This window comes from Lepus europaeus, chromosome 22 (assembly GCF_033115175.1).
Source record: "Lepus europaeus isolate LE1 chromosome 22, mLepTim1.pri, whole genome shotgun sequence".
Classification (NCBI taxonomy): domain Eukaryota; kingdom Metazoa; phylum Chordata; class Mammalia; order Lagomorpha; family Leporidae; genus Lepus; species Lepus europaeus.
This window is the reverse complement of record NC_084848.1, coordinates 36132850-36159667: the sequence shown is the minus strand read 5'-3', so window position 1 is coordinate 36159667 and position 26818 is coordinate 36132850. Positions and strand designations below refer to the sequence as shown.

The window sequence follows — 26818 nt, the reverse complement described above, 5'->3', positions numbered from 1 at the left end:
CCGGGAACGGCAACACTTGCCGTCGGGCAGACAGGACCATCAAAGCTGCAGTGTGTCCTAGCCATAACTGCTTCTTACTCCCCAAATCAAGCAAGTGTACAGGCTGGTGTTGGATCCTGGGCCCAAGCAGAGATAACCTGATACTGCTGTAACCTTGACTTCCAGCACTGCCTCCTCTTAATATAGATGGGAACGCTTTAGAACATCCAGTGCACACAGCCACCTCTACACCGAGCCCCCATCCCCAGGAGGACGCAAACCACAGCTCAGGGCCACCGGTTCTCCCAAAGGGTACATACTTAGCAGGAACTGGATCTCGAAGGGTCGCTCTGATAACCCTACCTGCAGCACAGAAGCGTAGAAAGCCCGTGGTCAATGAACAGAGCCCCCGCCAGCCGCTGTCCACTGTCCAGCTCTCAGGCTGAGCCGAGACCTCCCAGCAAAAGGGGAGCAGCTCTGGTTCCACAAGCCCAGGGAAGAGAGCTCTGTTCGCCTTCTCAGGCTTCCACACAGGCCCAGGAGCTTCCAGAAGGCTCTTTCCTCTGGGCCTTTGCAGGGGCAAGAAGACACCACCACCAAGAAGGATAAAATAAGTTTTTATTTATAGTCGTATAGTAAAGGGGGAAGCCTTATCTTGCAGGACAACTCTCGGGCAGTATGTACAACATACTTTTATTTCCATGGAATGGAATCAAACACAGACTGAGACTACAGAGTATGCGCTAGAAATCAGCAAATGCCGGGAACAGCGTAGGAAAAAGACAAAGGAATGAGCCCTCCACACACAACGCCCTCACTGGGGTCTGCTGACCGCAGCCAGAACCAGGGCTGGGTCACACAGAGAGACAGGTTCCTGGACAGGAGGAAAGGGAGTGGGCCAGGGCTGCGGGAGGGCGGGGGATCCGCACTGGGGTGCGGGTTTAGTACCAGGTAAACTGCTCTTGGTATTTACATAAAAAAATCAATTGGCTCTATATCTTAGAAATACACACGGAAAGAAAGGAAGATTTGATCATTACTTTATGAATCTGTCGCTTTGCAATACCGACATCATCAGAAGTAGGGACAATCAGATTCAAATTTCAGTAGCAGGAAATAAATATCAAAACATCATCACTGGCCCTCAATACAAAACCTCTACCCCACCCAACCCGCCCTCCCTGCCCCTCCCCCAAGTAAGCACCCCCCACCGCTGGCTGGTGGCGGCGGCTCCACGGCTGCTGTCTCCCGTACATACCACGAGACTGCCACGTGGGCCTCCCACAGGCCGGCACCGCGGGCTTGCACTGAGAGCAGCAGCAGTGGAAGATGCCCGGAGACGCTGCGCTGCTGCCAATCTGTCCCACTTCCGTATGCCACGAATTCTCCAAGGATCTGGTCTTCGCAATAGGAGCGATAAAGAACTTTTCAGGAAAAAAAATCCTTAACAAGGAAGGTCGTCATTCTGATTATTCCCAATTGGTCATCTTCTCGCTGTAGAGCAGTTCACAGATTCACAAAGTCTGTCAAACACGGGTGCGGGAGACCAGGAGGAGAGGCTGGGCGGGCGCAGCGGGTGGGCCGCCGTGTGCTCGGGGGCCGGCCGGCCGTCTGTCCTCCACGGAAAAGCTGCCAAGTTGGGCTGTTTTGGTTTAAAAACTCCTGGTGGGGACAGGGAATCCCTGAAGGGAATACATCTCTTAAAAATCGTGGAAACGGGAAGGAGGACGCGAGCTGTTGTCCAAGAGCTTCTACGTAAAAATAAAAATTAAAAAAAAAAAAAATAGAGAGAAAGAGAAAAATAGAGTCTCTTAAATGGTTGTGAGGGTTCTAAGGATGAACGAGGGGAGGCCGAGGCGAGGCAAGGGAGACCGACAGTTTTTATTGCTGGCCTGCCCCACGCAGCTTAGCTGGCCTCCACTCGGAGCTTCTTCCTGTTTTGGGGCTCTTCCGGTTCCGACTCGGAGCTGGAGTCCGAGCCGCCATCGAAGGCAGAGATGGCGCTGCCCTTGGCGTTGGTGTAGAGGCTGCTGTCTGAGGAGGGGTAGTTGGTCTGCAGTTGGGCACTCGACCTCGCCTTCTCCAGTGCACGGACTACAAGGCAACCAAGGGAGCACGTTACCGCCACCTGCGGACAGGGCGAGCAGGCATCTGCCTCCAGGTCCAGCCTGTTCTTCCTCCGGGCTTGCTTGCCAGCCCCCGTGGCCCACGGAGGCTCGTGGCTGCTCCACCCACACACTCCGTTGCCCTCCCTCCTTTCCCAGCTGGACCCGGGCGCCCAGCAACACGGCCACTCTGCAGCCCTCCCAAGCCTGCAGGAGGCTTGTGATGCCGCTGTCCCGCCACGGAAGATGGGAGCGTGAGCTCCCCGTGGGAGTCAGCAGTGCCATGACAGAGAAGCCGGCCCAGCCACGCCGGCCTCCACGAGGGGGTGAGGGCCACACAATAGCAGGAGAGGATGGCCAGAACAAGTGTCGGCTTCGCGCTCACATACAAGATGCACTGGGAGGGACAAGCTGGACACTTGGAAGGAGCTCAAGTACCTGGGCCTTCTGACACACAGCCGCTCAGCCTGGGCCAACCCGCTCACGCCGCCCGCTGCCCTGCCCTCGGTGCAGCCCGGCTGCAGCCTGCCAGGTCAGCCCGGCTGCTTTAGTGTGCTGTGTGTTATGTGAGGTGTTCTAGCCCAGTGGTTACTTGCATTTCCTTTTACTTGCATCTTCCATGAGGGAGGAAGAGAAGTGAATTCCCCAGGAACAAAGACCTTGGTCAGCTCTCGCTTTCCCCTGTGGTTGTAGGAAAAGGCGGGTGTGAGCATTTGAGAACAGCACGGGCCTGGCCCACAGGCCGCCCTGTCTGGACTAGTGGTGACGATGGGGAGGGCTCACCGGCCCTGCACACCTGGAGTCCGGTACTTACACAGCATATTCCACTCCAAGGACTTCCAAGCTCTTGTTAGACCCAGTGCCAGGTGTGACCCCTGTGGCAGGTGAGCACCTGAGCCCCAAGATGGGGCGATCCGAGTGTGCAGTCGGCCAGCTCCCTAGCCTCCACTGTCTGCTCACTGGCGGCTCGGTCCCTTCTCAGACAGTGCTACCGCTCAACTACCCAGGGCCGAGGCTGCTTCCGAGCTCGGCTCCGGGACCGGCCCGGAGCCCCCCGGCCTGGCACTCACCTTGCTGCTCCAGAAGAGCGTTCTGGCGCTTGAGGTCGTCGATGTCTTGCTGGTGTGTGTGGTTTTTCCTTCGCATGTACTGGATATACTCTGTGGCTTTGTCTAGGATTTGGGCCCGGCTCGCCTGTTGCAATATGAGAAAAAGCACAGGGGACAAAATAAAGACTGGGTCCAGGCAGTAAAGGAACCAAGCCTTTCTGCGACAGTGGCACAGGCAGCCGGAGACCAGTGGATGACGAGGTGGGACAAGACTGAGGGGGTAGACTGATGGCTACTCAGGGTCTTCCTTGTGCCAGACAGGTGCCAGGTGCTCCCCAGAGCTTACATCACAAGCACGGGCTCAGAAGTAGCTCCAGCAGGACCCCGAGACCCGGAGCAGTGTGCTGGTTCACTCAGAGCCCCAGCTACACAGTGGCAGAGCCTGGATCCGAACTTGGGTCCATCCAACTCCGCAATCCGGCCTCCTCCTATCCCCTCCGGTGCTTCCGGTTGCTCGGAAGTGTGCAGCTCAGTTATGTCTGAAAACATCAAGGGCAGGCCGCTCACTCTCGCTCGGGCCTGCTTACAGGCAGCTCGTGCAGAGAGCCAAGAGCCAGAGCCGGGGCGAGCTGGCTCGGGACAGGCCTGGGGGTGCCGTTCTCCATCAATGTCCTATACGGTAGCCAAACCTCAGACTGTCGTGCACTATCCCCAGCTGTGCTGCTGTGTCACCGTGTCAGCCTTCCTGACTAAAGAGTGGATCATGAAAGCCCTCAGTGTTCGCTGTCCGCACAGGAAGGCACGAGACTGGGTCACTGCAGGAAGCAGCCACGGCTCTGCAATGGCGAGACTGTCCTGGGCACTACCCCCTCCGGCGAGCGAGTTCCAGGTCAATAAAATGGCTGTCGGGTTACTGTGCCGCTGGAAGTCAAACCGGTCTGGGGGAGTCCCTGCAGGCCACACACGTGACCAGAGTGCCTTACGGCCAGGCAGCCAGCCAGTCCGACTGGCAGAAGGGTACAAAGCCCAGAAGCCCAAGGCAGGGTGTTCCAGGCAGACGCCCGCGAGCGGGAGGAAAACTTAGTACTCTGGCAGGCAGTACTTGACAATTCTGCATCACAACCCCGAAGGGTTCTTAAGAGCCAGAACCTTCAGTGGGGCACACGGTCTGGGGGGGAGGGGACCTATTGCGCCCCAACAACTTCCATTTATAGACCTCAGGCTGGTCTGGTATCAGAGGCTGGGCTTATTCACCAGGCCCTCCCCTCAGGGTACCCGGAAGGCGAATTCCACAAGAGGAGACTGTTCATACTTAATCAACACTTTATCTGGGGAGAGCGCTGTGCAGTGTGCTGGGCGGACGCTGTGGGGAGACGGGTCTGGATCACGGCCTGTGTCCAAGGCTTACTCGCTCTCCAGCTAAGGAGATAAATATTATCTCCACACAGACAAATCACAGGGCAGTGCTGACAGGTGTAACCTGACTAGTACAGATTAGAAAGGCCAGGGGGAAGATGGCTCCTGGCCGGGGAGGCCGGCAGCCTTGGTGCTGCATACGCCCTCCCATCGGAGCAGGGAACCCTGCTCAGACAAGGGCGATTTGTGGGAACGGTCGCTCGGAACAGGAGCGACAGCACAGGAAGGGGCGTGGGCTGAGGAATGAGCCAGATGTACCTGTCTGCCTCTGGGTAGTGCAGCTTAAGGAGGAGTGAGCGGGCCTAGCAATGTTTCCCATTTCTGCAAAAGGGACCTTATTAGGGTCTAATTATTAGGCGACAAAATGAAAAGAAAAAGCACATAATTAGAAGAGACTAATTAAAACGCACATTTCTGGATACTGGACAGAATTAAAAGTGGCTACGGCCGGCACTGTGACACAGCAGGTCCAGCCACTGCTCGCAATGGCAGCATCCCATACCAGAGCACCGGCTTGAATCCTGGCTGCTGCACATCCCATGCAGCTCCCTGCTAACATGCCAGGGAGGGGAGCAGATGATGGCTCACATGCTTGGGCCCCTGCTACCCATGCTGCAGACTTGGATGGAGTTCCTGGCTAGTGGTTTTGGCCTGCCCTGGCCCTGGCCACTGTGGCCACTTGGGTAGGGAACAAACAGATGGGAAATCTGTCTCTCTCCCCTCTTTGATGCTCTGATCAGTGTGGTACTCATGATAGGTGGCAGAGTGCTGAGGAAGTCTGGGAATTCAGGGGAGAGGTGTGCTCTCCCCTCTGTCGTTGAAGGGTTCTGTGACCACAGGTGCACTTCTCTCCATGGCTCAGAGACCCAGGCCAGCCCTCCAAATTCCGTCTTGTCCATCACTGATGGAACTGCTGCACGTATTTACATCCCAATCTCCCTCTAACTTTGCCTGTTTTAAAACTTTTAAACCAACAGTTCCCAGGAGACAACACTGCCTCTTATTTACTGCCCATGGGGGGGGGGGGGGAGCAAGAGGGAAAAAAGACAAAATTTCTGAAACCAGACAGTGCTTGCAAACGTTCAGTGACAACTCTCAATGAACGACCAGACTGAGTGGCAGCCTTTGTGGCACCAGTTTCTCCTTCAAATATTTTACAGAAAACCATGAAATTAGTACCAGGAGGTAAAAGTCAATAGGAAACACAGTAAACAGGCCGAGAGAGAAGCGGATCCCGTAAGTGACTGCTGTTTTGACTTCAGGGAGGTTTCTGGATTCAGACAAAATGCAGATGCTCGGCACACAGGACGCCTTGGGGAGCAAGCTGGGCGGGGGTAAAGGCCTGCGGAATGCGAAGCGCCTCGGGTCCCCGGGGGTGCCCTGACCCCTCTGGGAGTCCAAAAGCATGCTTCAGAGTTCACTTTATTTTACCCTTCTTGGGGTACTCAACAAGAAAAATAATTAGGCCGGCGCCGCGGCTCACTAGGCTAATCCTCCACCTTGCGGCGCTGGCACACCGGGTTCTAGTCCCGGTCGGGGCGCCGGATTCTGTCCCGGTTGCCCCTCTTCCAGGCCAGCTCTCTGCTACGGCCCGGGAGTGCAGTGAAGGATGGTCCAAGTGCTTGGGCCCTGCACCCCACGGGAGACCAGGAGAAGCACCTGGCTCCTGCCATCAGATCAGCGCGGTGCACCGGCCGCGGTGGGCATTGGAGGGTGAACCAACGGCAAAGGAAGACCTTTCTCTCTGTCTCTCTCTCTCTCACTGTCTACTCTGCCTGTCAAAAAAAAAAAAAAAAAAAAAAAAAAAAAGAAAGAAAGAAAGAAAAAAAAAAGAAAAATAATTAAAGCACAATATACAGAATTCCCTCAAATTTGCAATTGTGTGCAGCCCAGGGGAGAAAAAGTAAAAGGCTAAAACTAGAAAATATCAGGCTCCTCTAACATCCCCTCCTCCCATCTTCCCCAACCACACAGATCATCTGACCAGGCAAAGTTAGGGCCTGGGCAGAGCCTCCCTTGCTTTATGAGTTTATAACAGGTGAACAGTAAACGCCAAGAAGCTGTGGCCTAGGGAACGGGACCGGGCTTTCAGTTTCTGTTTTCTGGAAATGATCTCGGTCCGCAGAGTCCACGGGCGGTCTTCACGTGCGTGTGACTGGCCTGACGAACTTGGCAAGTCAATCTGTCCGCTGATAAGAAGCTGTCTTGCGTAACTCAGGGAGCTGAACTCAGCCCCCCCCAACCCCTGGCCCAGCCAGGTGAGATTTTACAGTTGAGGGCACTAATTCGGATTCTGCCTTTCTGAACAGGAATGGCTCTCCAGAACGATTTGGACACGGCCCTGAGACAGACCAGACCACAGCTGAAGGGACCAGTCTTCCCCTAAAGCAGCGAGAAGCAACGCACCGTGGTGCTCAGCCTCCTTCACCTCTGGGAGTCGCCACAGAGGACACTTGGCAGCCCTGCGGATCTTACGCCAAAGCCAGGCCTGCACACAGCGCTGGACAGTGAGGATGGGGGGACAGCTGTCACTTACTGCGTACTTCCAACGTGCTGGGCACCCTCACACGACCTTCGGTGCATTACCTGCACTGTTTTATACACGAGGCACCGAGGCACGCTCCGATACTGAGAACACAGGAGGCGCTAGAACTAACAGAAAAGGTGAACAGACTTGCAGGGGCAGTGTCGCGCGGAGGGGAAAGGATCTGCCTACAAGGACGTCCGCGAGGACCCCACCGAAGGAGTGAGAGCTGAAGCCCAGCAGGACACCGTTTCCACAAAGCTGCCAGAATCAGTGGAAGGTGAAATAATGAGGAAGACTTCAGTCTTTACGATCGGGTTGGAAAGTAAAACAGGAGCTGTATTAAAGCAGCATTGAGGGGCCAGTGCTGTGCCGCAGCGGGTTAACGCTCTGGCCTGGGGAGCCAGTACCCCATATGGGCACCAGTTTGAGGCCCGGCTGTTCCACTTCTGATCCAGCTCTCTGCCATGGCCTGGGAAAGCAGTGGAGGATGGCCCAAGTCTTTGGGTCCCTGCACCTGCATGGAAGACCTGGAAGAAGCTCCTGGCTCCTGGCTTCTGGCTTCGGATCAGTGCAGGTCCGGCCATTACGGGGAATTGGGAAGTGAACCAGCAGATGGAAGACCTTTCTCCCTCCCTCTCCACCTCTCCTTCTCTCTGTGTGTAACTCTAACTTTCAAACAAAATAAAATAAATAAATCTTTAAAAAAAAAAAAGCAGCATTGAGGAAGGCGGTCTTTACTTTAAAAGAGGATGGGAAGCAAACAGGCCCCTAGCAGAGAAGAATAAATGGAGGGAGAAGCCCGGAGAGGCAGGACAGCTGGAGAGGACGGAGCAAACCTGGGCCAAGATGGGGAGGACGAAACACGCAAGCCACCCACCCCGATGTGTGAGCCTACACTTTAAGGCCCCTGGTTGGTGCCAGAACTGATGCGCAGGATGGAGCCCATCTAACGTAGTGGTTCTCAAAAAACTGTCATTCAGCCGGCGCCGTGGCTCAACAGGCTAATCCTCCGCCTTGCGGCGCCGGCACACCGGGTTCTAGTCCCGGTCGGGGCACCGATCCTGTCCCGGTCGCCCCTCTTCCAGGCCAGCTCTCTGCTGTGGCCAGGGAAGGCAGTGGAGGATGACCCAAGTACTTGGGCCCTGCACCCCATGGGAGACCAGGAGAAGCACCTGGCTCCTGCCATCGGAACAGCGCGGTGCGCCGGCTGCAGCGCGCTACCGCGGTGGCCATTGGAGGGTGAACCAACGGCAAAAGGAAGACCTTTCTCTCTCTCTCTCACTGTCCACTCTGCCTGTCAAAAATTAAAAAAAAAAAAAAAAAAAAACTGTCATTCAGAAAGCAAGAGTTGCAACAGGTGCAGAGTCAGAAATCATACCCCAGTGACTTGCATTTGTGTAAGCTCCATGTTGTCTTAGCGGGTGCGGGCAGGAAAGAACAGGACTAGATTAACAGCGGGGGCACCACTGCCATCCCTAGGGTTCTAGTGCTGGCTTGAGAAATAATGATCTTGGCTGTATTTATCACTTTTCCTCTTTACTGTCAAAAACCCAGCTTACTGGGCTGCTGTTACAGCTGCCTTACTCTCCAAACCACCATGCCCAGGGAAAGGAAAACACAACTACTGCCCAACTCACCAACTGACACCTGTTTCATCTTGCACTAAGTTACTTCGGAGAGAATATGTCTGTCTATTTCCCGAAACTTTCACAAACTTCTGTATCATTGAAAGCAGAGGCTGGGCTGGGACAAAGACAGCATACATTTCCATCTGAATAAGCCGCCTCCTGAAAACAAAAATGAAGGGTCTTGCATGATAAACCTGGGTCTCCGTTAAACAAGTTCATTCAAAAATGGAAACCACCAATGCCAACCAGGGAGGCTGGCAGGCCGTGAGGGCAGAGCCAGCACAAAGAGCCCCTAAAGGCCTCCTGCTCCGAGCCCTCTGCCCCCTGCAGGAGCACTCCAGTGATTACTGGGAAAGGCACCCATCAGGAGGGTTTCTGCACAGCGCTTAATTAAAGCCAGGGGGTGGAGAGATTTCAGGGCCAGCACGAATCCTTTCTCAGACTGTGCGTCTTCTCCCGTGTCTTTGCTAGCCTGACATGAAGGTGTGGCACTTCCTCCTCAAACTCTGGCCTCAGAGGACAAGAGCACACAGTTCTTGAAAGAGGAAATAGGGCCAGCAAACAAACATGTGGAAAAGCACTTACTGTCAGAGGTAATAAACAAAATATAAAAGCAATCACTACGTTCTGCCTACTAAATTAGTTATCCCCTTGAAAAACTTGTTTTCCCCAGGAAGGTGAAACTGATACTCTGAAAATGTGACCCAAAGACCAGCTTTTAGAATTTGCTTGAAAAAGTAAGAAAAGAGGACAGACATGAAAATCAATCCTCCTGGAAAGCACTTTGCCAGCACACAGCAAAAATCTTGCTCATATGCCCAGCCCAGAAATCCAACTCCTGGGACTCTATTCCACGGAGTGGCCATTCCAAGTTGTTTATTCTACATTATTTATAACATTTAAAAACTGGACACAACCCAGACTAACACAAACATGCCGAAGGACTATGAAGACTGTGTCACCTGGGCGGGGAGCCCGGGCTCGTGTGAAAGCAGTGCCCTTTTACCCACGGAAAGCACGCGTGTGAAGGGACCAGGAAGGAACACGCAAACAGATGTCATTAGTGCTTGCTTCTCTGACTCCACCAACACATCCACAGCTTTAACATTAACAGCTTTTTGGAGAGGGAAAACAAGGGAGGCCAGTTTCTTCTGATATCCACTTCAAGATGGTGCCTGGTTCCAGTCCTATTGAAATGGGGGTGGTGGTAGGAGTCTACTTTTAGCTGTGTTATTCAAAATGATACTCACGGCCAGCGCCGAAGCTCACTAGGCTAATCCTCCACCTGTAGTGCCGGCACTCCGGGTTCTAGTCCCGGTTGGGGCGCCGGTTCTGTCCCGGTTGCTTCTCTTCCAGTCCAGCTCTCTGCTATGGCCTGGGAAGGCAGTGGAGGATGGCCCAGGTTCTTGGGCCCTGCACCCGCATGGGAGACCAGGAGGAAGCACCTGGCTCCTGGCTTCAGATCGGCACAGCACCGGCCGTAGCGGCCATTTGGGGGGTGAACCAACGGAAGGAGGAAGACCTTTCTCTCTGAATCTCTCTAACTCTGTCAAAAAAAAGAAAAAAAAAAAAAAAAAAAAAAGATTCTCACTACTACCCGTGGCTAATAATCACTTGAAATGAACCTACGCTGAATAGAGATGTGCCACAATTGTACAACACACTTCATGTTCTTTAAGATGTAGTCCAAGAAAAATCTTAGAGAAAAAAATCTCATTTTCTTTTTAAAGTATTTATTTTGAAAGGTAGAAAGAGAATGACAGAGGTATCTCCCATCCACTGGTTCACTCCCCAAATGCCTGCAACGGACCAGGCCAAAGCCAGAAGCCAGGAATTCCATCTGGGTCTCTGTATCCCACATGGTGACAGCGACCTAATTATCTGAGCCATCGATGGCTGCCTCCCCAGTGCACTTAGCAGGAAGCTGAGCCTTAAATCTGGGCATTCCAATTGGGATGTGGCCTCCCAGAGGTGGGTTGCTTGTTTTTTTTTTTTTTGGACAGGCAGAGTGGATAGTGAGAGAGAGAGAGAGAGAGAGAGAGAGAGAGAAAGAGAAAGGTCTTTCTTTGCCGTTGGTTCACCCTCCAATGGCCGCCGCGCTGCGGCCGGTGCACCGCGCTGATCCGAAGGCAGGAGCCACGTGCTTATCCTGGTCTCCCATGGGGTGCAGGGCCCAAGGACTTGGACCATCCTCCACTGCACTCCCGGGCCACAGCAGAGAGCTGGCCTGGAAGAGGGGCAGCCGGGACAGGATCGGTGCCCCGACCGGGACTAGAACCCGGTGTGCCGGCGCCGCAAGGCGGAGGATTAGCCTAGTGAGCCGCGGCGCAGGCCCCCAGAGGTGTTTTAACAGCTAGGCCAAATGCCCACTCCTCATTATAAAGTTTTAATATACTGATTACATGAAGTCACTTATTTTTGAATATCAGGTTAAATAAAATATCTTAAAATAAATTCACCTATTACTTTTCACTTTTTTACTGTATCCACTAGAAAGTTTAATTGTGTTTAAATTAAATTTTATTTAAAACGTATTTGTGACTCACATTAAATTTCAATTGGGCAGTCCTTGTCACAGAACCTTAAGGAATAAAAGGGAAGTGGCAGCTGTGTTAGAGAAAAGGGGCCCTTGCTTCTCTTCTTCCAAGTCTGTACGGTTTCTTAGAGTAAAACAGAACACCAACCACTAGAGGGAAGGCCTAGTAGTAATCGGACCCTCCCCGTCCAGATCTCAAGACGCGCTGAACCATTAGGCCAGCGTCTCTGCTCTCTGGGACTGAGGCCTCCCTACTGCTGCAGGACTGACGGTGTCTGGGAAGAGCACACCCTTTAGTTGTGTGATAAGATAGCCACAGAAACGGGGGAGACACAGGAGAGGGCCCACAAACAGTCGCTGGCGTTAAATGGACAGAGATCTTCGGCTCTAAGGGCAGCTAAGTACTGAGGCAGCTAGGGTGGGGAAGGTGAGGAGGTGGAGACTGGTGGGAGTCCAGCAGTCGGCTGGACGGGAGGAGGTTCTCTTCCCTGGACAGCAGTGGGAAGAGGCAGACACTGGACCTTAAGGAACAAGAACGGGCACAGGAGGAGTGGGCAAACTGGGTGTCTTATTAGAGAATGAAAGCCCCTGGAGCTTTTCAGCAGCACAAATACAGTGTGTGAGGATTTTTTTTTTTAAGATCTATTTATTTGTTTGAAAGTCAGAGTTGCACATGAGAGAGAAGGAAAGGCAGAGAGATGTCTTCCATCCGCTGATTCACTCCCCAATTGGCCGCAAAGGCCAGAGCTGTGCCGATCGCCGATCCGAAACCAGGAGCCAGGAGCTTCTTCCAGGTCTCCCACGCAGGTGCAGGGACCCAAGGATTTGGGCCATCTTCCACTGCTTTCCCAGGCCATAGCAGAGAGCTGGATCAGAAGTGGAGCAGCCAGGACTCAAACTGGTGCTCATATGGGATGCCAGCACTACCCACTATGCCATAGTGCTGGCCCCAAGAATTCTATAAAAGCATTCACAAGGGCTAGCATCTTGGCACAGCAGATTAAGCTGTTGTTGCTTGTGAGGCTGGCACCCCACACTGAAGCACCGGTTCAAAGCCCAGCTGCTCCGCTTTTGATCTAGCTTCCTGCTAATGTGCCTGGGATGGCGGCACATGTCATCACGGCCCAAATGTCTGGGCCCCTGCCACAGACATGGGAAACCAGGATAGAGCTCCTGGCTTCAGCCTGGCCCAGACCTGGCAGTTGTGGGCCACTGGTGAGTGAACTGGGAGATGGAAGATCTCTTTCTCTGTCTCCCGTTCTGTTGGTGTACCTTTCAAACAAACAAATCTTTAAAAAAAGAAAAAAAAAAAATTACAGTTGCTGAGCCCCAAGTTTAAGGGAGATTTGGTCAACAATTTAAGATGTAGAAAATTTAAGATAACGGCCCAAGTTGGAGTCTGGCCAGATAATAACCTTAATGAGAAATGGCTAGGGCTATCATTTACACTTGATTAAAAAAAAAAAAAATCCTCTAGCAGCCCAGATACGATATAAACAGTGTTGCTGGTGAAGAGCTCACCTCCAGCGTCCATGGCAATGAGCCCTCTTCCAGAGTCCTGTGGCCAAGGAAGGCGGGACTTCCTCCCTTCAGTTACTACTCACTGTGCACCACACTGCACCAGGCACGGAGGGGAAGGAGGACCAAAAGGAGACACTTCCCCGGCCTTCATGGCACTTGTGGGGTGGGGCAGGCAGGCAGTCATCAAACAGTCAACAAAAAACGTAAAACTACACTGGGGTAAATGCTCTGAGAGTACTCGGCTTTAAGAAACACCATGTTCTCTGCTGTAAGGGAACTATTCGGTTTCAACATCTACCTGTTAAGGGAAGCAGACTTGAATGAAAATGAAACTGACATGAGTTCAGTGTTCTAAACCTCTCATTTCATGCTCAGCATGCTCTTATTATTGGTAATTGTTAGGTGCAATCCTCTTTCTCAACAAGAGAGCAAGACCCTCCAGAGCAGACAGCACCCATTATACTTCTGAAACCTGCACGGCACTCGGGAGGGTCTCAATTCTACCGGGGAGCGCACAGTGTCGGCGGCTGCTACTTTCTCTAAAGGCCTGAGCAAGCCTGCGCGGGCTCTCGGTGCCCAGCCACGTGCCGAGGACCGGCCATGTACGTGCCAGGGGCTGTCACAGAGCTGACAGAAGCGCTGTCTGGCAGCTTCGCACTGCAATCAGGAAATTCTGAACTTCTTGCTGAGTAGAAGAAATTCTGGAGTTTTTAAAAATGTTCATTTGTGGTTAGATTCTCTCTTTTCAACACAGTTCCAGCCAGAAGTGAGAAACCAGAGTACAGCTGCCTGACAGGGCAGTAAATATGATAAACAGACACTGAGGAAGAGACCGAGAAGATGGGAAATCGGCACGAACCACCACGAGGCTACAACTGGTAAAAGCGACTAACGGCAATGATGGGAAGGCGACAGTGTGACTGGATATGCTCATTCTGGCGCAGGCATGAGGGCTAACTTACGGGGTGGAGGCCAGAACCACTCCCTCACGGAAAGCCCAGCTGACCACCAGGTCTTGTTCGTGCAGGAACACAGTGAGCTCAGTGCCAAGAACCCACTGGAGTAACACTCCCTAGTACCCCACGAAGGACCCTTAAAACAAAGACTAACTTCTGGTCAGGAAAAGCACCATCTCCCTACAAAAAATGGGCCACGGTCGGTCTCGCCCTCACTGGGACACTGGCTGATCGGCTGATGGTTCCAGTTTCACCCCAGATTTCCCAGCGGGCCCCGTGTCCAGCTGAAATACTACAAGAGACACAAAAGACGGAAACAAGTTCAGTTCCAGGGTCCCTTTGCTAACCCTGGAACCCACGGTAAAACCCACATGGGTCACACCAGCTATTGCGGTCTATTTTCTTGGCCTGAGAGCAGCTATGAAGACTCAGGAAAAAACAGATAAACTTTTGAAGCCACTCTCAGTGCTGCCCCTCAGCTCCAGGGTGACACACTGCAAGATTAATGGCTCCATCCAGGGGAAGCTACCAAAATAATGACAAGTCAGAAGTTTTTAAGCAAGGTTCCTTTAAAACAAGAGATAGGGGGATGTCCGGCCCCTGTGCCACATAAGATCCATGAAATCATTTGGACTCGAAATTTAATAATCTATAGCAGGCTAATTTTTAAGTTGATAATTTTGTATGGCAGCAAATGTTGAAAATATCCAAATGACCCTTGGAAGGAAAAAGGTTCCCCATCCCCCCACCCCTGCTTTAAAACATTGTCTGTCCTGATGGTGTGGCAGAAAGACAGGACATGGCAACCGGAGTCCTGGGGCCTAGTCCCTGTCCTGCTATAGCTGGGAACCAGGCCCTGGCGCAGCCTCCTCCCCTGACAGTGCCAGCGGCTGAGTAGTGACCGCCCAGTCACAGCACAAACATTCACGGGACTGCCAGTGTGGACCGACTCCTCCTACGATGGACTACCGATGGCTGTTAATGCTGATTTTTTTAATGGAAGCAAAAGGCGCCCAATCTTTCTAATGTTTAATTCATAGTAGAAACACAGGCAACAAAGAACACACGGAGTTTGGGCCCCGCACTCCAAGCACTACACTTTTACACATGTGTCCCCTATTCTTGGTCAGGAGCCTAATCAATCAGTAGTGATTTCTCTAAAAACACAGAAAGGCTTGAGACATGTATGACAATCAATCCAAACGCTGTGTGACGCCATCTACGACATACAGATGTTCAAATCCAAGGCTCTGCCTTCACGAACTTCATCTAAACTCCCTAAAACTCACACAGTGAATCATTTCATGAATATTTACATAATGTCACAATCATATTTACTGCAATCTAAATCAAGAATGAGCCAATTTCCTTTGGTTCAAACACCACATTTTAAAAGATTGCAACACTGCGTGAAACTCAGAAGTCTGCCAGGCCGGCACTCTCAGACCCGGTGCACCTGTACAGCAACGCTGATGGCCAGAGAAACAGGAAGGGGCTGGGTTGTCTAGAGTTAACAGCCATCTTTTCTACCCACTCTGTGTCACACAGCCCGACAGCAGGATTCTGAAATCAGAGCAGCATCTGGTAAATTCTCAAACTGGGGCTTTGCTGAAGGGCTCTGGAGAACTCTGTGCCCCTAACCGCCCAGCTCCCTCAGTCCCATAACTCACCTACCGGCGTCTCTGGCTTCTACCCTTCCATCTCCCCACCTTGTCCACCTTGGCCTCTTGGCAGTTTCCTCGGCTGGCCCAGGGATGCGCCCGGTTCCTGCCTCTGGCTGTCACACGTGCTACCTGAAACGCTCATCCCCAGCCCTAGGGCTCCTTCCTTCAAATCCGCTTGCTTGTCACCTTGCCAGGGAGTGTTCTCATGTGCCCCGATTAAAGTCATAACCCACGCTTCCCTGTTGAAGTTTTATCCGACACTCGTAGTTAGCACTTTATTTTCTAATCAGAGTAAGAGCTGCTTTTGTCTGCTTGGCATGCAGTAGATGCTCAGTAAATACCTGCGGGACGGATAAATGGGCCAACACGCGACAAACCGTCCTGACGGCAGGGCTGCCACACTCAAACCTTCAGCTGCCCTGAAGGAAGGACTCAGCAGCCAGGCTGCAGGACGACGGACTCCAAGGGCTTAGGAAGAATGTTCTGGCAGCGTCAAATGGGCTGCATGAGGAAGAGGTGCAGTTGCCGCACAACGACTCACCTCTCCAGTCGTTCTCAACCTGACAAATGCCTACGAATCACCTGACTGCTCCCTACACATACAGATTCCCAGGCCTGGCCCAGAGAGGCTGAGTCCGCAGATTCTGAGCCGGGTGAGTCACAGCTCACCCCTTCAGACACTGCCTGAGCGCCCCTCCTGCTTCGATGTGAGACCAAGGAGAAGGAGGCGCTCCCCAACAATCACCAAAGTGACCCGAACTGACGCTGCGGAACAGGAAGAAGCTCCACCGACAGCTCAGACACGCACGAGAGAACCTTTTGCAGGTGCTACAAAGGTGAGTGACTAAAAGGGCGGGTCTCTCCCCAGATTTCCTGTGGCGCTCAGTGTTGCACCCCCAGGAATGCTGCTACTCCAGGTGAGTACGTTGGTTCGCAGGTCCACGCGAAGGAGGCTTACCCATGGCAGATCCTGGTTGTGCAATATTAGGGACTCATATGACCTGCTGTGTTTCTCATCCAAGTCAGACCTACCCCATTCTTCAGCCACACGGGCAGATGCCGTCTTAAACATGAAGCACAGGACTCGCCAGAGTGACAGCACAAACAGAAGGAAGTCATGTTCCTGAGTTTGATCTTGGATAACCAAACCAACCCAGGACGCCCACGACAGAGCTAACCCAGGAAGAGCAAAGCTGGCTCTCAATAAAAGAGCTGTTTTGTTTCAACAGTGGATCACTGCACCAAAAACCACAGGTCTTCTTCCCAGTTTGTTACTTAATTCACTTGCTCCAACTGCTGCAGAGAGAAGACAGCCACACTCTGTATCAAGGAGGGAACTAACCGTGCAAACAGATGTTTGCTCCAAATTCCAAGGAGTGACCCTAACCCAAAGGCTTTTACTCAAGGTTCTAATTTTGTTTTTGCAATGTAGGAACAGCTGGTGCCGACCCCTCCAGGGAAAACGCTAGCTTCTGGAAGGTCACCAGCGGGGGGAGGGTGCATATGTGTGTGAAGAGAGGTTATTTTTTTCCTTTGTCTCACAGGAACATGTTTATTTTTCCAATCTTTTTTCAAAACTTAAAATGCTCTTCGACACACCTCGTAAACAACAGCTGCTGGGGTGCCCAGATGGGTTTGGACATCCCTGGAAGCAGTCACATACAGTAAGAACTAACTTGGAGTCACAGGCAAGAAGTTCTTGTGGTGGTCTAGGGAGTCACTGGCCTAGGAATCTTTGGTGTTACCCCAAACGAACTACAGGCTGTTCTGCATAGCACAGCGTCTGCTTACAGCAACCGCCAGAGGAATTTATTACAGATACTACGAATTTTGAAAGACAACTCCAACCTTTGTCTTACAAACAGCTCCACTGTATCTGACTTATTTTGCTTTGCTAAGGGTAAACAAACAAACAAAAAACACAACAAGTAGGATGTGCGCCGATCCTCTGAAGAATCAAAAACTAAGGACAGCATTGGCACGTGGATACCTCCCAGATCCGTGAGCGCCCTGCTCAGCCCCACAAGCTGCCAGTGCCCGGTTTTCTCCGTCAGCTCACCTTCTCTCCTTGGAGTGACGGGACCGAGTCCCGCAAACTGTGGAAGCTGTCTTTGATGTGGTCCCTGCGTTTCCGTTCCAGTGCATTGTGATGAGCCCGTTTGTCAGCCTGGAAGAATGGGAGAAAGAACACGTTAGGGATGCCCCTCCTTTGCCGTGGTACAAGGTGGGCTGGGTACGGCCTGGAAGTGTTGGACGTCAGCGCTGTCCCAGGCGAGTGGACCCGGCCGGACTTGTCGAGGAGAGCGTTAGGAGTCTCCAGAATTGGGCTCTGCTGCAGGGGGAGAAAGGGGTGAGCAAGGCTTGTGACAGGAACATCCAAAGCAGCTCGATGCATCCAGCTCATGCATAAGTGAAATCGAAGTTATTGGTGGGGCCAAGTGAGGCTCGCTGCAACGTCAGTGCCCCGCCCCCTCCAGCGGGCCCCTGGCTAAGATGTGGTCACCCCACTGCAGGAGACCCCCGGGAAGGGGGTGCCCCAGGGGGAGTCAGGTCACTAGTGCAGCGCTGCTTTCCACGGGGAGCCGTCACCGGAGGCTCCGGTCCGCTCGCCAGCCCACCAGAAGGCACTAGGTTTAAGAAGCTCTCATCAAATCACACGACAGAAAGGAAACCTCTAGAAAACCCAGATGCACGAGTGTGAGATCATCCACAGGTATTGACAGCTGCCAACTGCATTCGGAGCGCCCCTTTCCTAAAGGACGTCCACGGCACGACCCTGCCAGGGCTTCCCCTCACACAGGCTGGGCCAGACAGGCAGCTCTGCATGGCAGACCTGCTGACATCCACAGGCCCGGAGCAAAGTCCCTCAGGCACCTGGGCTCGTTTAGCACTATGAAATACCCAGTCTTTCACCTGTCCCGCTCGGAACTACAAAGAGCAATCAGCTGACAAGGGAGGAAGCCTGCCAACAGAGCCGGAGCAGAGCAGCGAACAGCACCGGCTCCCGGGGCGGCCGCGGAGCTTCCGCAGGTCCCCGTCATAAGGGCATCTCCTCCAATCAGTCACTTAACCCGCAGCAAGGACATCGTAACACCTACTCCAGGGAATTACGGCAAAGATAGGCTGAGCGCTCACCCTGAACACACAAGGCTGCCCGAGCTAACCTGCGGAGCTTCCCCCTACCCACACGGAGCCCAGCGATTTTGAAAACGAAGCAACCAGAACAAACAGCTTGCCTTAGCACAAGACTAACGCCATCTCATGAATCCCTGTCCTAGACACGATGTACAGACAAACATCTACGCCGCACACACGGACTGGGGGAATGGAAGGATCTGAAGTTCTCCCATTATCTAATCCTACAAGTCTGAGTCACTGCAGAGGGAGCGCCGACTGGCAGCAGCTGTGGTCTCGCAAGCACCACACCTCACCTCAGCTCTGCTGAATCAGACCTGTGGCTCCCAGCACAGCCATGGCTCCCCCTCCAGTATCACCTGGGGTGGGGGGCCGAGGTTGGGAGCAGTCCAGAGCTGTCCTAATCGCATCAAGCTAAACTCACTGTAAAATGAATGCTCACTGAACTACAGGGACAAACAGAATATTACGGAGAAACGGGGGGACATAAAAATTGGAAAAGCAGATCACCTAAATACAGAGGGAGACACCGCCTTACACAACATCAGAGCACGAGAACCGCAGGTGCCTTTCACAGCCGTAGAGAAGAGCCTGAAGGAATTCCACATACTGGAGTAGCTAGTCCCCTGCTAACTTACTGTTCCCTCCAGTTATCTGTACAAAGATAAGCTGGGCTGGGCCTCCACCTAAGGAGTGTAGAGGGCTACGGGGTGTTTACATGCATCTGCTGCTCCAGTGTTTGCTAATATAGCCCCCTAACACGGCCTATTTACATGCAAATTAATCACCCAGCTTTGGTCTCCAGCAGTAGCCCAAGATACTCCTGTCAACTAAATGGCTCCAATTCCTGGCCCTTCTCCCAGCTCAGAAGCTGTGCACAGAAGCAGTGTGCATCAGAGTTACCCACAATCCCTCTTGTTGATACAAATAACATCCTAATTGTCTGGTTCCTTCTGGGAGAGCCCTACAAATCTCAAACAGGCCAGACCCAAGTTGCGCTTGGTTTTTCACGTGGGCCTGAACTAGAGGGGTGGAGCTAACTATAATCTGACACCAAAATCCTCCGGGCAGAGCACTCCCCCCTCACATTCACTGGGCTCTGAAAGGACTCAAATGGACAACAAGTCTTTTGGTTAGAGGATTGTAAGTGAACTTGGCTGTGGACCATTAGCAGAAATCTTGGCTTCTCATCTGGGGAGCCAGCCAAGTTTGAGAAGTTGGCTCAACAAGGAAAGGCAGCGGCCCACTGCCTGGTGGAAGGCCTGGGCTGGGGACTGCTGTTCTCCAAGCAGTGGATGGGGTTTCTGTGTGGTTCCAGGCCCAGTTCAACCACCAGAAGAGTGGGATCTTAGGCCAGTCCCTGCTGCTCTACCCTCTGAGCTGCTGCGCACCGGAAGCAGGGTCAGTTTTAAAGCCCTTAAGAGACAATGGCAAGGAGGGACTTTTCTCTCCCCCAAGCCTCAGTGTTAAGAACAAACAGGCTGAGCCCAGGCAACTCAGACCTAAATAAATACTATCGCTGGCGGCTTGAAGGAGCACAGGAGACTCGGAAACTCCACTTACACAAGCTGCAAATGCTCTTTGGGAAACATTTCCAAGCCACAGGTCCATGCAGCCGGATAACGCTGCCCCGCCCTCCCGCGCCCTCCTAACTGTCTTCACCTGCTGCCAGCCCTCGCTCAAAGGGCCAAGATTTCAGAGCCGAGAAAGAAAAACTGGGGAGGGCTCCCGGGACAAGGCGTCTGGGATCCTCCCACGAAACCAAAACCATCCGAAGGAGGTAGAGGGTGTGGGGTACAAATAATTTGTGTCTTGAACACAAAAACTCCGATGAGGCAGCTTTCTCTCGCCTGTACTAAGAAAGATGGTTGATAACGAAAACGGCTGGTACAGAACGTGCCCTTGTGGAATTAATTAAACAAGAGGTATCCTTGGGCCGTAGAGCAGGCCCCTCCACACCCCACAGGAGCCGTGGCTGGACTCTGCCTGCTCTGCGGTTACTACCAGGAAACCCTCCCTTCGGGGCATCCCGGCTCACAGATACCTGGAGAATGGCCCACAGATGCGCAGCCGGAAGCACGGCACCAAATCACTTCCAGCTTTGACATCTCTGCCAAGGTTTCTGTTCGACCTCAGCTCTCCTTCTACCAAAGTTTCCACCCTGGCAGCCAGAATAAAAAAGCCCTCACCTACAATTTGTCCATCTTTGACACTAACAAGCACCTGTATCCTAAAGCATTGCTGGACGTCGAAGGCAAACGTTAGTTTGTTAGCCAGGAAGTTGCTAATCTGGCAGGAGGTCACCCAAGCTAAGGAGAGCTGTTCAAAATTGAGGCAAATCTTTAAAAGCTATTTCCTCCCAACTTACTGCCCAGAGGACGCACCCTCACACTCATCAGCCGGCAGCCTCCCCTCCTGCTACTGCGGGACGCAGCACTACCCAAGGGATGCACGAGTTCCCAGGACAACGCCGGCCAACCTGACCCCCGACCGGGCCGACAGGGTCAAACTTCTCAGCATTCGGGGAACCGACAGCTGCCCACCGCATAGCTGTTCACTGCTCTTAAGTTGCATTCTACAGCAGAGAGCATTATGATTTTCATCAAGCTATTATTTTTAAACACTTAAGGACATTAAAAATACACGGCCCCAAAATTCTCCTCAGCAAAGAGTTATTCATTACTTCTGATACACACGCGCCAGACAGGACAAATACAATTGAATTCGGGAGCAACTTAAGACACGGAACAACGGGCAGCCAGGACGAGACAACCCCACCAAGGCCCCTAACGGGAAGGTGTGGATTTCAGTTTCCTAACACCACTCCTGCCTAGGATCCATTTCCCAGCATCATCCAAAGCGAGCCGTCTGTTTTCGAGGTTTTCCCATCACTTGGCAACAGTGCTATCCAAACACGGCACCGCAGCACAGCCAGCCGGGGGGCAGGATCCCTCAGTCAGGAAACCGGAGTTAGAAAGTCAAGCTGGATTCCCGGACCCGCCAGTGCAGCATCCCTGGCATCCTGGCAACAGAACACCTTCCACTCTGAAACCAACAGTGTGCTCGGGACCCAAGCCCGGCAGCACTGAGCAGAGGGAGAGCACAGGCCCCGGGCAGCACTGGTGCTCGCCGCTGAGTCAGGCGCACGGCCCAGGCACTCCTGGGCGCACTCCAACTCAGCGGCCACCAGGCCCATTCCCTTTGGGATACACTGCGATTCCTGAGGAAGCCCAGAGCTCGAAGTCAAACGCATTTCCTACCAGCAGGGCTCAGAAGGGACACCGCACACAGCTGCTGTTACAGCCTACCAGGAAAGCTGTGAGGGCTGGCCGGTCAGCGGCCACGGAGCACACGCTCAGCCGCCACGCCACGCCACGCCACTGCCACTGCCACTCTATTGCAGAGACATTCGCCAAGCAGAAAGCAAGCAAAAACACTCCCTTGCACGAAATAGACCCATTCCAGAAATGTATCCTTGAAGACACAGCCTTTTCCCCTCCAAACGCAAACTAAAAATCTGCCCAGCAGGGTTCAGCAACGGGTTGGGGTTCAGTAAATGAGAACACTGTTGACCGTGGCTTCCTTGCACCAAGCTTCCTGGCCACGGGACAAGCTGTTTTCCCTCCGCACAGAGGCAACTGAAAAAAACAGTCGTCAAATCAGTTTCACTTTCTCTTCCAGCCAGCCTGGCTGCCTCGCTCTGTGCCTGCTGCCGCCTGCACTTCTCGCGGAGCACGGCTCGGACACCGGAATGGCACCAGAGCAGGTCCGTGGCTGGCTCTTCACGGCTTAGGGCCCTCAGGACCTTTTCCAAATAACTTCTAAACCACTCTCTGGGGTCCTTAACACGGAGTTGTTCAGTTTTTTGTTTTTTTTTCCTTTGAGCATTTTTTCTAAGCAAAACTTACAAATAGTTTCCCCATAATTTTCTGCCACTATTTTTATTTATACGAAATCTCAGGAAACAGATGCACTCAGAGGAAACAAAAAAACCCTTTTCACCCTGCACATGCACAGGCGGCCCGAGCCGTCGGGAGATTCACCTGCTTTGTCTCCATGCTACTCATGATCTTCTGCCTCACATTTAAAAATCTCAATAAGCAGATGTGCCAAGTTTATACCACAGGGTCAAAACTGCTTCCCTTGCCTCCTCCCCAAGATCAAAGGGGCACCTTAACAGCAAACTGAAAACATCTGGACAAAACAATGAGTAGCCCTCTAGGAGAGCGGGACTACTCTAATAATCTAATCAACACATTGACATGAATCCATGGGGATGAACATTTGGAAAAGCAGGAAGCTTCCAAAAACCGTGAGCCAAAATGTCACGCACAAGAAAACCTTCCTCTCACCGGGAAGCCATCGGAACGCAAATGCACAGGGCGGATTCTGCAGGGACTGACACCTGACTGACCAACCCCGATCGAGCCCTGAGCCAGAGGTCGGCAAACAATGCTGTAGGCAGACTGGGCTCCAGTGCCACGTTAGTGAGGACAACAGCAACGGAAAAAGGGAATTCAACGTTCACATCCATGGGTGAACACGAGTGTGTAACATGACTTCAAAGAGAAATAAAGCACAGCAGATTTTCACGACTGCTGGCCAGGAGCAATGCACGCTGGGAGTTCAGTGGAAACATCAGCTCTCAGGCCAGCTTTCTTAATGGTCTATCTCTTGGACAACCCGTGCCACCTTGGCTTGCTCAGGAACAATGCAGAGAGCCTGCCTTTGTGGTTACTAAATCCCTACACGAGGGGTCTAACAGGGCATCCTGCAAACTCTACCAAGCCCCCACACAGCTGGTCCACACATTATTTTGAAAATCACAAAAGTCAGACACAAGTTGTGGATTTCCACTATTTCCTTAACAACAGGAAGATCTGGCACCAGTGGGTGCTCCTCCCACATACCCACCCACTGGGGCGGAGGAGCGCGGGCCTCCCAAAGAGGCAGGCCCGTTTTCCCCAGGAGCCCAGGCCCCACCTCTCCCCTCCCCTGGACTCTCAGCTCCCCACTGCCTGGTGCCCCGGGAGCCCCAGAATTTCTGGACACCCCACAGCTCACGGTTCCTGACTGACAAACAGCACAGCCTCTGCCACGTTCGCTCTTCTTGCCCTCTCCAGTGCGGATTTATTCCACATCTCTCCCTCTGCTTTCTCTGATCTAGTCACACAACGCCCGCAGTACCGCTCCAAAGTCAAGAGCCCCGATTGGGAATCCACAGAAGCACCGCCCGAGCACCCTGGCAGCAAAACTCGGAAGCCACCGTGAGAACACCGCGTGACCGCCTCCATCACCTTTCCACCGCACTGTCTTCAGCCGTTTTTACCATTCTCTTTCCCCCTCTCCTTCAACTGGGACAGGGGCCGCCCACAAGGAGCTGCAGGTCAGGCTGGTGCCACGGCCCGCCCTCCTCGGCTGGTCTGCCGTTTGCGCTACAACACCTCGGCCTGCCAGCCCCATGACTCCCGGTTAGGGGCCATTACTGCACGTGGCTTCGGCTGGACCCAGCTATGTGGCTAGGGTTCAACACCTCCTCCTGCCTAACTCAGCCTCCCAGCTCCTTGGCCCTGGAGCGACGCCAGCCACTATCTGCCTCCAAAGGCTGTCCTCATTCCCCACTCGCACGGCAGGAGCTGCAAGCCCGTGTGGAAACTACAGGCCATTCCAAGTCTTGGCTTCACTCAGCACGCAGTCACCTGAGCATCTGGAATTATGGGATTCGCAGCTCTCCCTCCCCACCCCCCCGGCACCCCGGAATCAGGCCCCACCTCACCTTAGCGGGCAACAGGAGGGTTTACTACATTATTAAAAGTATTAGAACAATCTCTGGTTCTCTCTGACCCCAGAAAGGACTAGAACTGAACGGAAATGAAAACGAAATGGAGAGTAGGAGACGTACCGCAGATTGAAACCTCGGTTGCTCTTCCTGGAATAAGAGAGAAAAAAAAATAGAAAATATAGAAGTTATTTTTACACTTCACACTCAATAATAAGAAAGAAAATGCCGGCGGCGGAGGAAGCGGCGGGTGGGGGGGGGGAGTCAGCCCTTCACCCCTCCCTCCCCGCCCCACGCCCCCACCCTCCCCCAGCGGGATCCAGGAGCCGGGCAGGGGGTCCCGAGCGCCGCCCCTCTTTCCGGGACCCGACCCGGGCCAGAGGGGTTCCCGAGCACCGTCTTCTCCCCTCGGACCCAGCTCGGGCCGCCGGGACACTCCCAACCCCTCTCCGCTCTGCCGCACCCCCCAGGGTCCGCGGGTCCCGGTAGGAGGGGATCGCCGACCCCAGGAGCCGGACAATGAGATCCCGGTCGCACCCCAGCCCTGTCCCACGGAGCCTCAGCTGGCCAGGGCGGCGGCGGGAGAACGCGGTGGGGGTCCCAGGGGCCGCGTGTCCTCTCCCCCACCTCCAGCCCCGGCAGCCCCGAGGGGAGCGAGCCGGGAGCGCGGCCGAGGCGGTCCCGGCCGGGGAGGGGGAAGGGGAGGAGGAGGAGGCGGCGGCTGCCGCCCGGCCCCCTCCCGCCGTCGCCCCGCTGAGAGCCCGGGCCGCTGTCCCCGCCTGACAACCCGCACGGGAAGGAAGAAGCCCCGGGACTCACGTCGCTCTCCACCTCGATGTCATCGTTATCGCTCATTTCCTACGGCCCAGGGAGCGGCCACTGCAGCGGCGGCGGCGGGAAGGGGGAAGGGTGGAGGGGAGGGGAAGTCACCGACAACAACAAGCCAAGTGCCCCCACACACACACTCACTCACTCACTCGCTCTCTCACTCACTCACACACACACACACCCACCCACACACGCACACACACACAACACGGGCGAGAACCACCTCCTCACTGCAGCACCGGATCAACGGCGGCACGCACGCCCGGTCGGCCCCCTGCCACGTGATCGGACTCGGCACGCTGGGGCAGCCGAGTCTTGTAGTTCTCGTCCTTGGGACTGACGGCCCGGCGAGAGCCCAAAGAACTACAAATCCCAGGAAGCACTGCAGCCCGTCGACGCCAGGCCGGCTTGCGGACGGGGCTCAGGGCGCCTGCGTGTCCCGCGGAGGAGGGCGGAGAGAGAGGCGGCGCGGCGCCTTCTGGGAGACGTAGTCCGCAGACCGCGAGTTGTCAGGAGGTTTTCCTCCCGAGGCGGCAGAGGAGGCTGCTGGGAAGACAGGACACGTGGAGGGAGCTAGGGCTCCGGAGCTGGGCACCGTCTGCGCTCCGGGCGCCGGGCCCGGGGGACAGGGTGGAGGCCCTGGGGGAGAAGCCGGCCGCATACACAGCGCTGCCTCTCTGTGGTGCAGTTGGTTTTGTCTCCTGGATGCCGGAGTCGCGCCGCTTTGCGCCCTGGGGCGTAACCTGCCGGCAGACCAGGGGGCGCGGCTCGGGCTGCCCACGCGGAGCCCCGGGACCGTGGAGGTGGTGATGGCAGGTGTGGGGTGGTGTGACGGGCACCGCGACCGCCCTCGCCGAGGGCTCTCGCAGCCGCAGAGGCTTGCGTTCCTTCAGCGGGCAGTGTCGGTGCGCACGGCGCACGTGAGGCTCCCAGGACCACGGAGCCCACCCACCCCCGGCAGCCGGGGTACCTGGAAGTGAAAGCGCCTTCCGGCCCGGCCTCGCACCGGCGGTCTGCAGAGTGCCCCGGCCGCAGCACCGCGGCTGGGAATTGCAGAAACTGGCGCAGCCGCCTCCCCGCTTGAAATCATTTGTACAGACCTGCCTCTCCAGGGAGCGCTGAGCGCCTAACAGGTGCCCAAGGGGATGCCACAGTGTCCCTGCAGTCATGCACCGCCCAGCTGGGCGAGCAGAAGTCCACGCTGCGCGGCTGCCATGTCAGAGGGCACACAGGAAGGAAAAACAACAGCAGCAAGGACATTTTCCGCCCTGAGATAAACCGAGTCACCCAACTGCTTTCTTACGTCTGTTCTCCACAATAAGTGAAATCTTGGACTTTTCCCCCGACTTCCGGCTGTCCGCAGGAGGAACCATTTTACCCCTGACTTGTAAGAGCAGGAATCCGGAGACAGGACACACCACCTTTGTGGCATCCGTGCTGAAGAGATTGGACGTGGATGTGCCTGAACGCCTCTTTCCATTCTGTCCCTCTAAGTAGTTCTTACTGCTGCTGAAGTCTGCACATCTTTTTTTATTAAGATTTATTTTTCTTTATTTGAGAGGCAGAGTTACAGAGAGGCTGCCACAACACACCAAACACCGGAGTAAGGGGAAGGGTTTATTGGTGGGGTAAACCCCACAGACCGGAGGGAAAGGGAGAAGAAGGAAAAGAGAGAGAGAACAAGAGACAGTGAGA

The 26818-nt window shown here is 54.0% G+C and overlaps 1 protein-coding gene across 3 annotated transcripts; it reads right to left on the bottom strand.

Moving 5' to 3' along the window:
- Nucleotides 1–1170: 1170 nt before the first annotated feature.
- On the bottom strand, nucleotides 1171–25407 carry MAX (MYC associated factor X). 3 transcript variants are annotated; one of them, XR_009864817.1, is made up of 6 exons: nucleotides 25115–25407; nucleotides 24419–24445; nucleotides 17441–17548; nucleotides 3155–3278; nucleotides 2681–2765; nucleotides 1985–2073 (listed from the first exon to the last, which is right to left on the bottom strand). XR_009864817.1 is itself a non-coding variant. In XM_062181515.1 (5 exons), the coding sequence occupies exons 1-5, from the start codon at nucleotides 25148–25150 to the stop codon at nucleotides 1886–1888; spliced, it is 483 nt and encodes a 160-aa protein (XP_062037499.1). In that variant the 5' UTR covers nucleotides 25151–25406; the 3' UTR covers nucleotides 1171–1885. The 3 variants fall into 3 exon arrangements, 2 of the variants coding, with proteins under 2 accessions (XP_062037499.1, XP_062037500.1); XM_062181515.1 differs by lacking the exon at nucleotides 2681–2765 and having other exon boundaries at nucleotides 1171–2073; nucleotides 25115–25406; XM_062181516.1 differs by lacking the exons at nucleotides 2681–2765; nucleotides 24419–24445 and having other exon boundaries at nucleotides 1171–2073; nucleotides 25115–25405.
- Between the last annotated feature and the right edge of the window lie 1411 nt (nucleotides 25408–26818).

Bases quoted from the DNA above. Each gene is read 5' to 3' on its own strand.
- MAX (XM_062181515.1), bottom strand. From the start codon at position 25,150: ATGAGCGATAACGATGACATCGAGGTGGAGAGCGAC. The intron at 24,446-25,114 runs GTGAGTCCCGGG...CTCTTATTCCAG, and splicing joins ACATCGAGGTGGAGAGCGAC to GAAGAGCAACCGAGGTTTCA. The intron at 3,279-17,440 runs GTGAGCTGACGG...ATATTGCAACAG, and splicing joins CGTCACTCCAAGGAGAGAAG to GCGAGCCGGGCCCAAATCCT.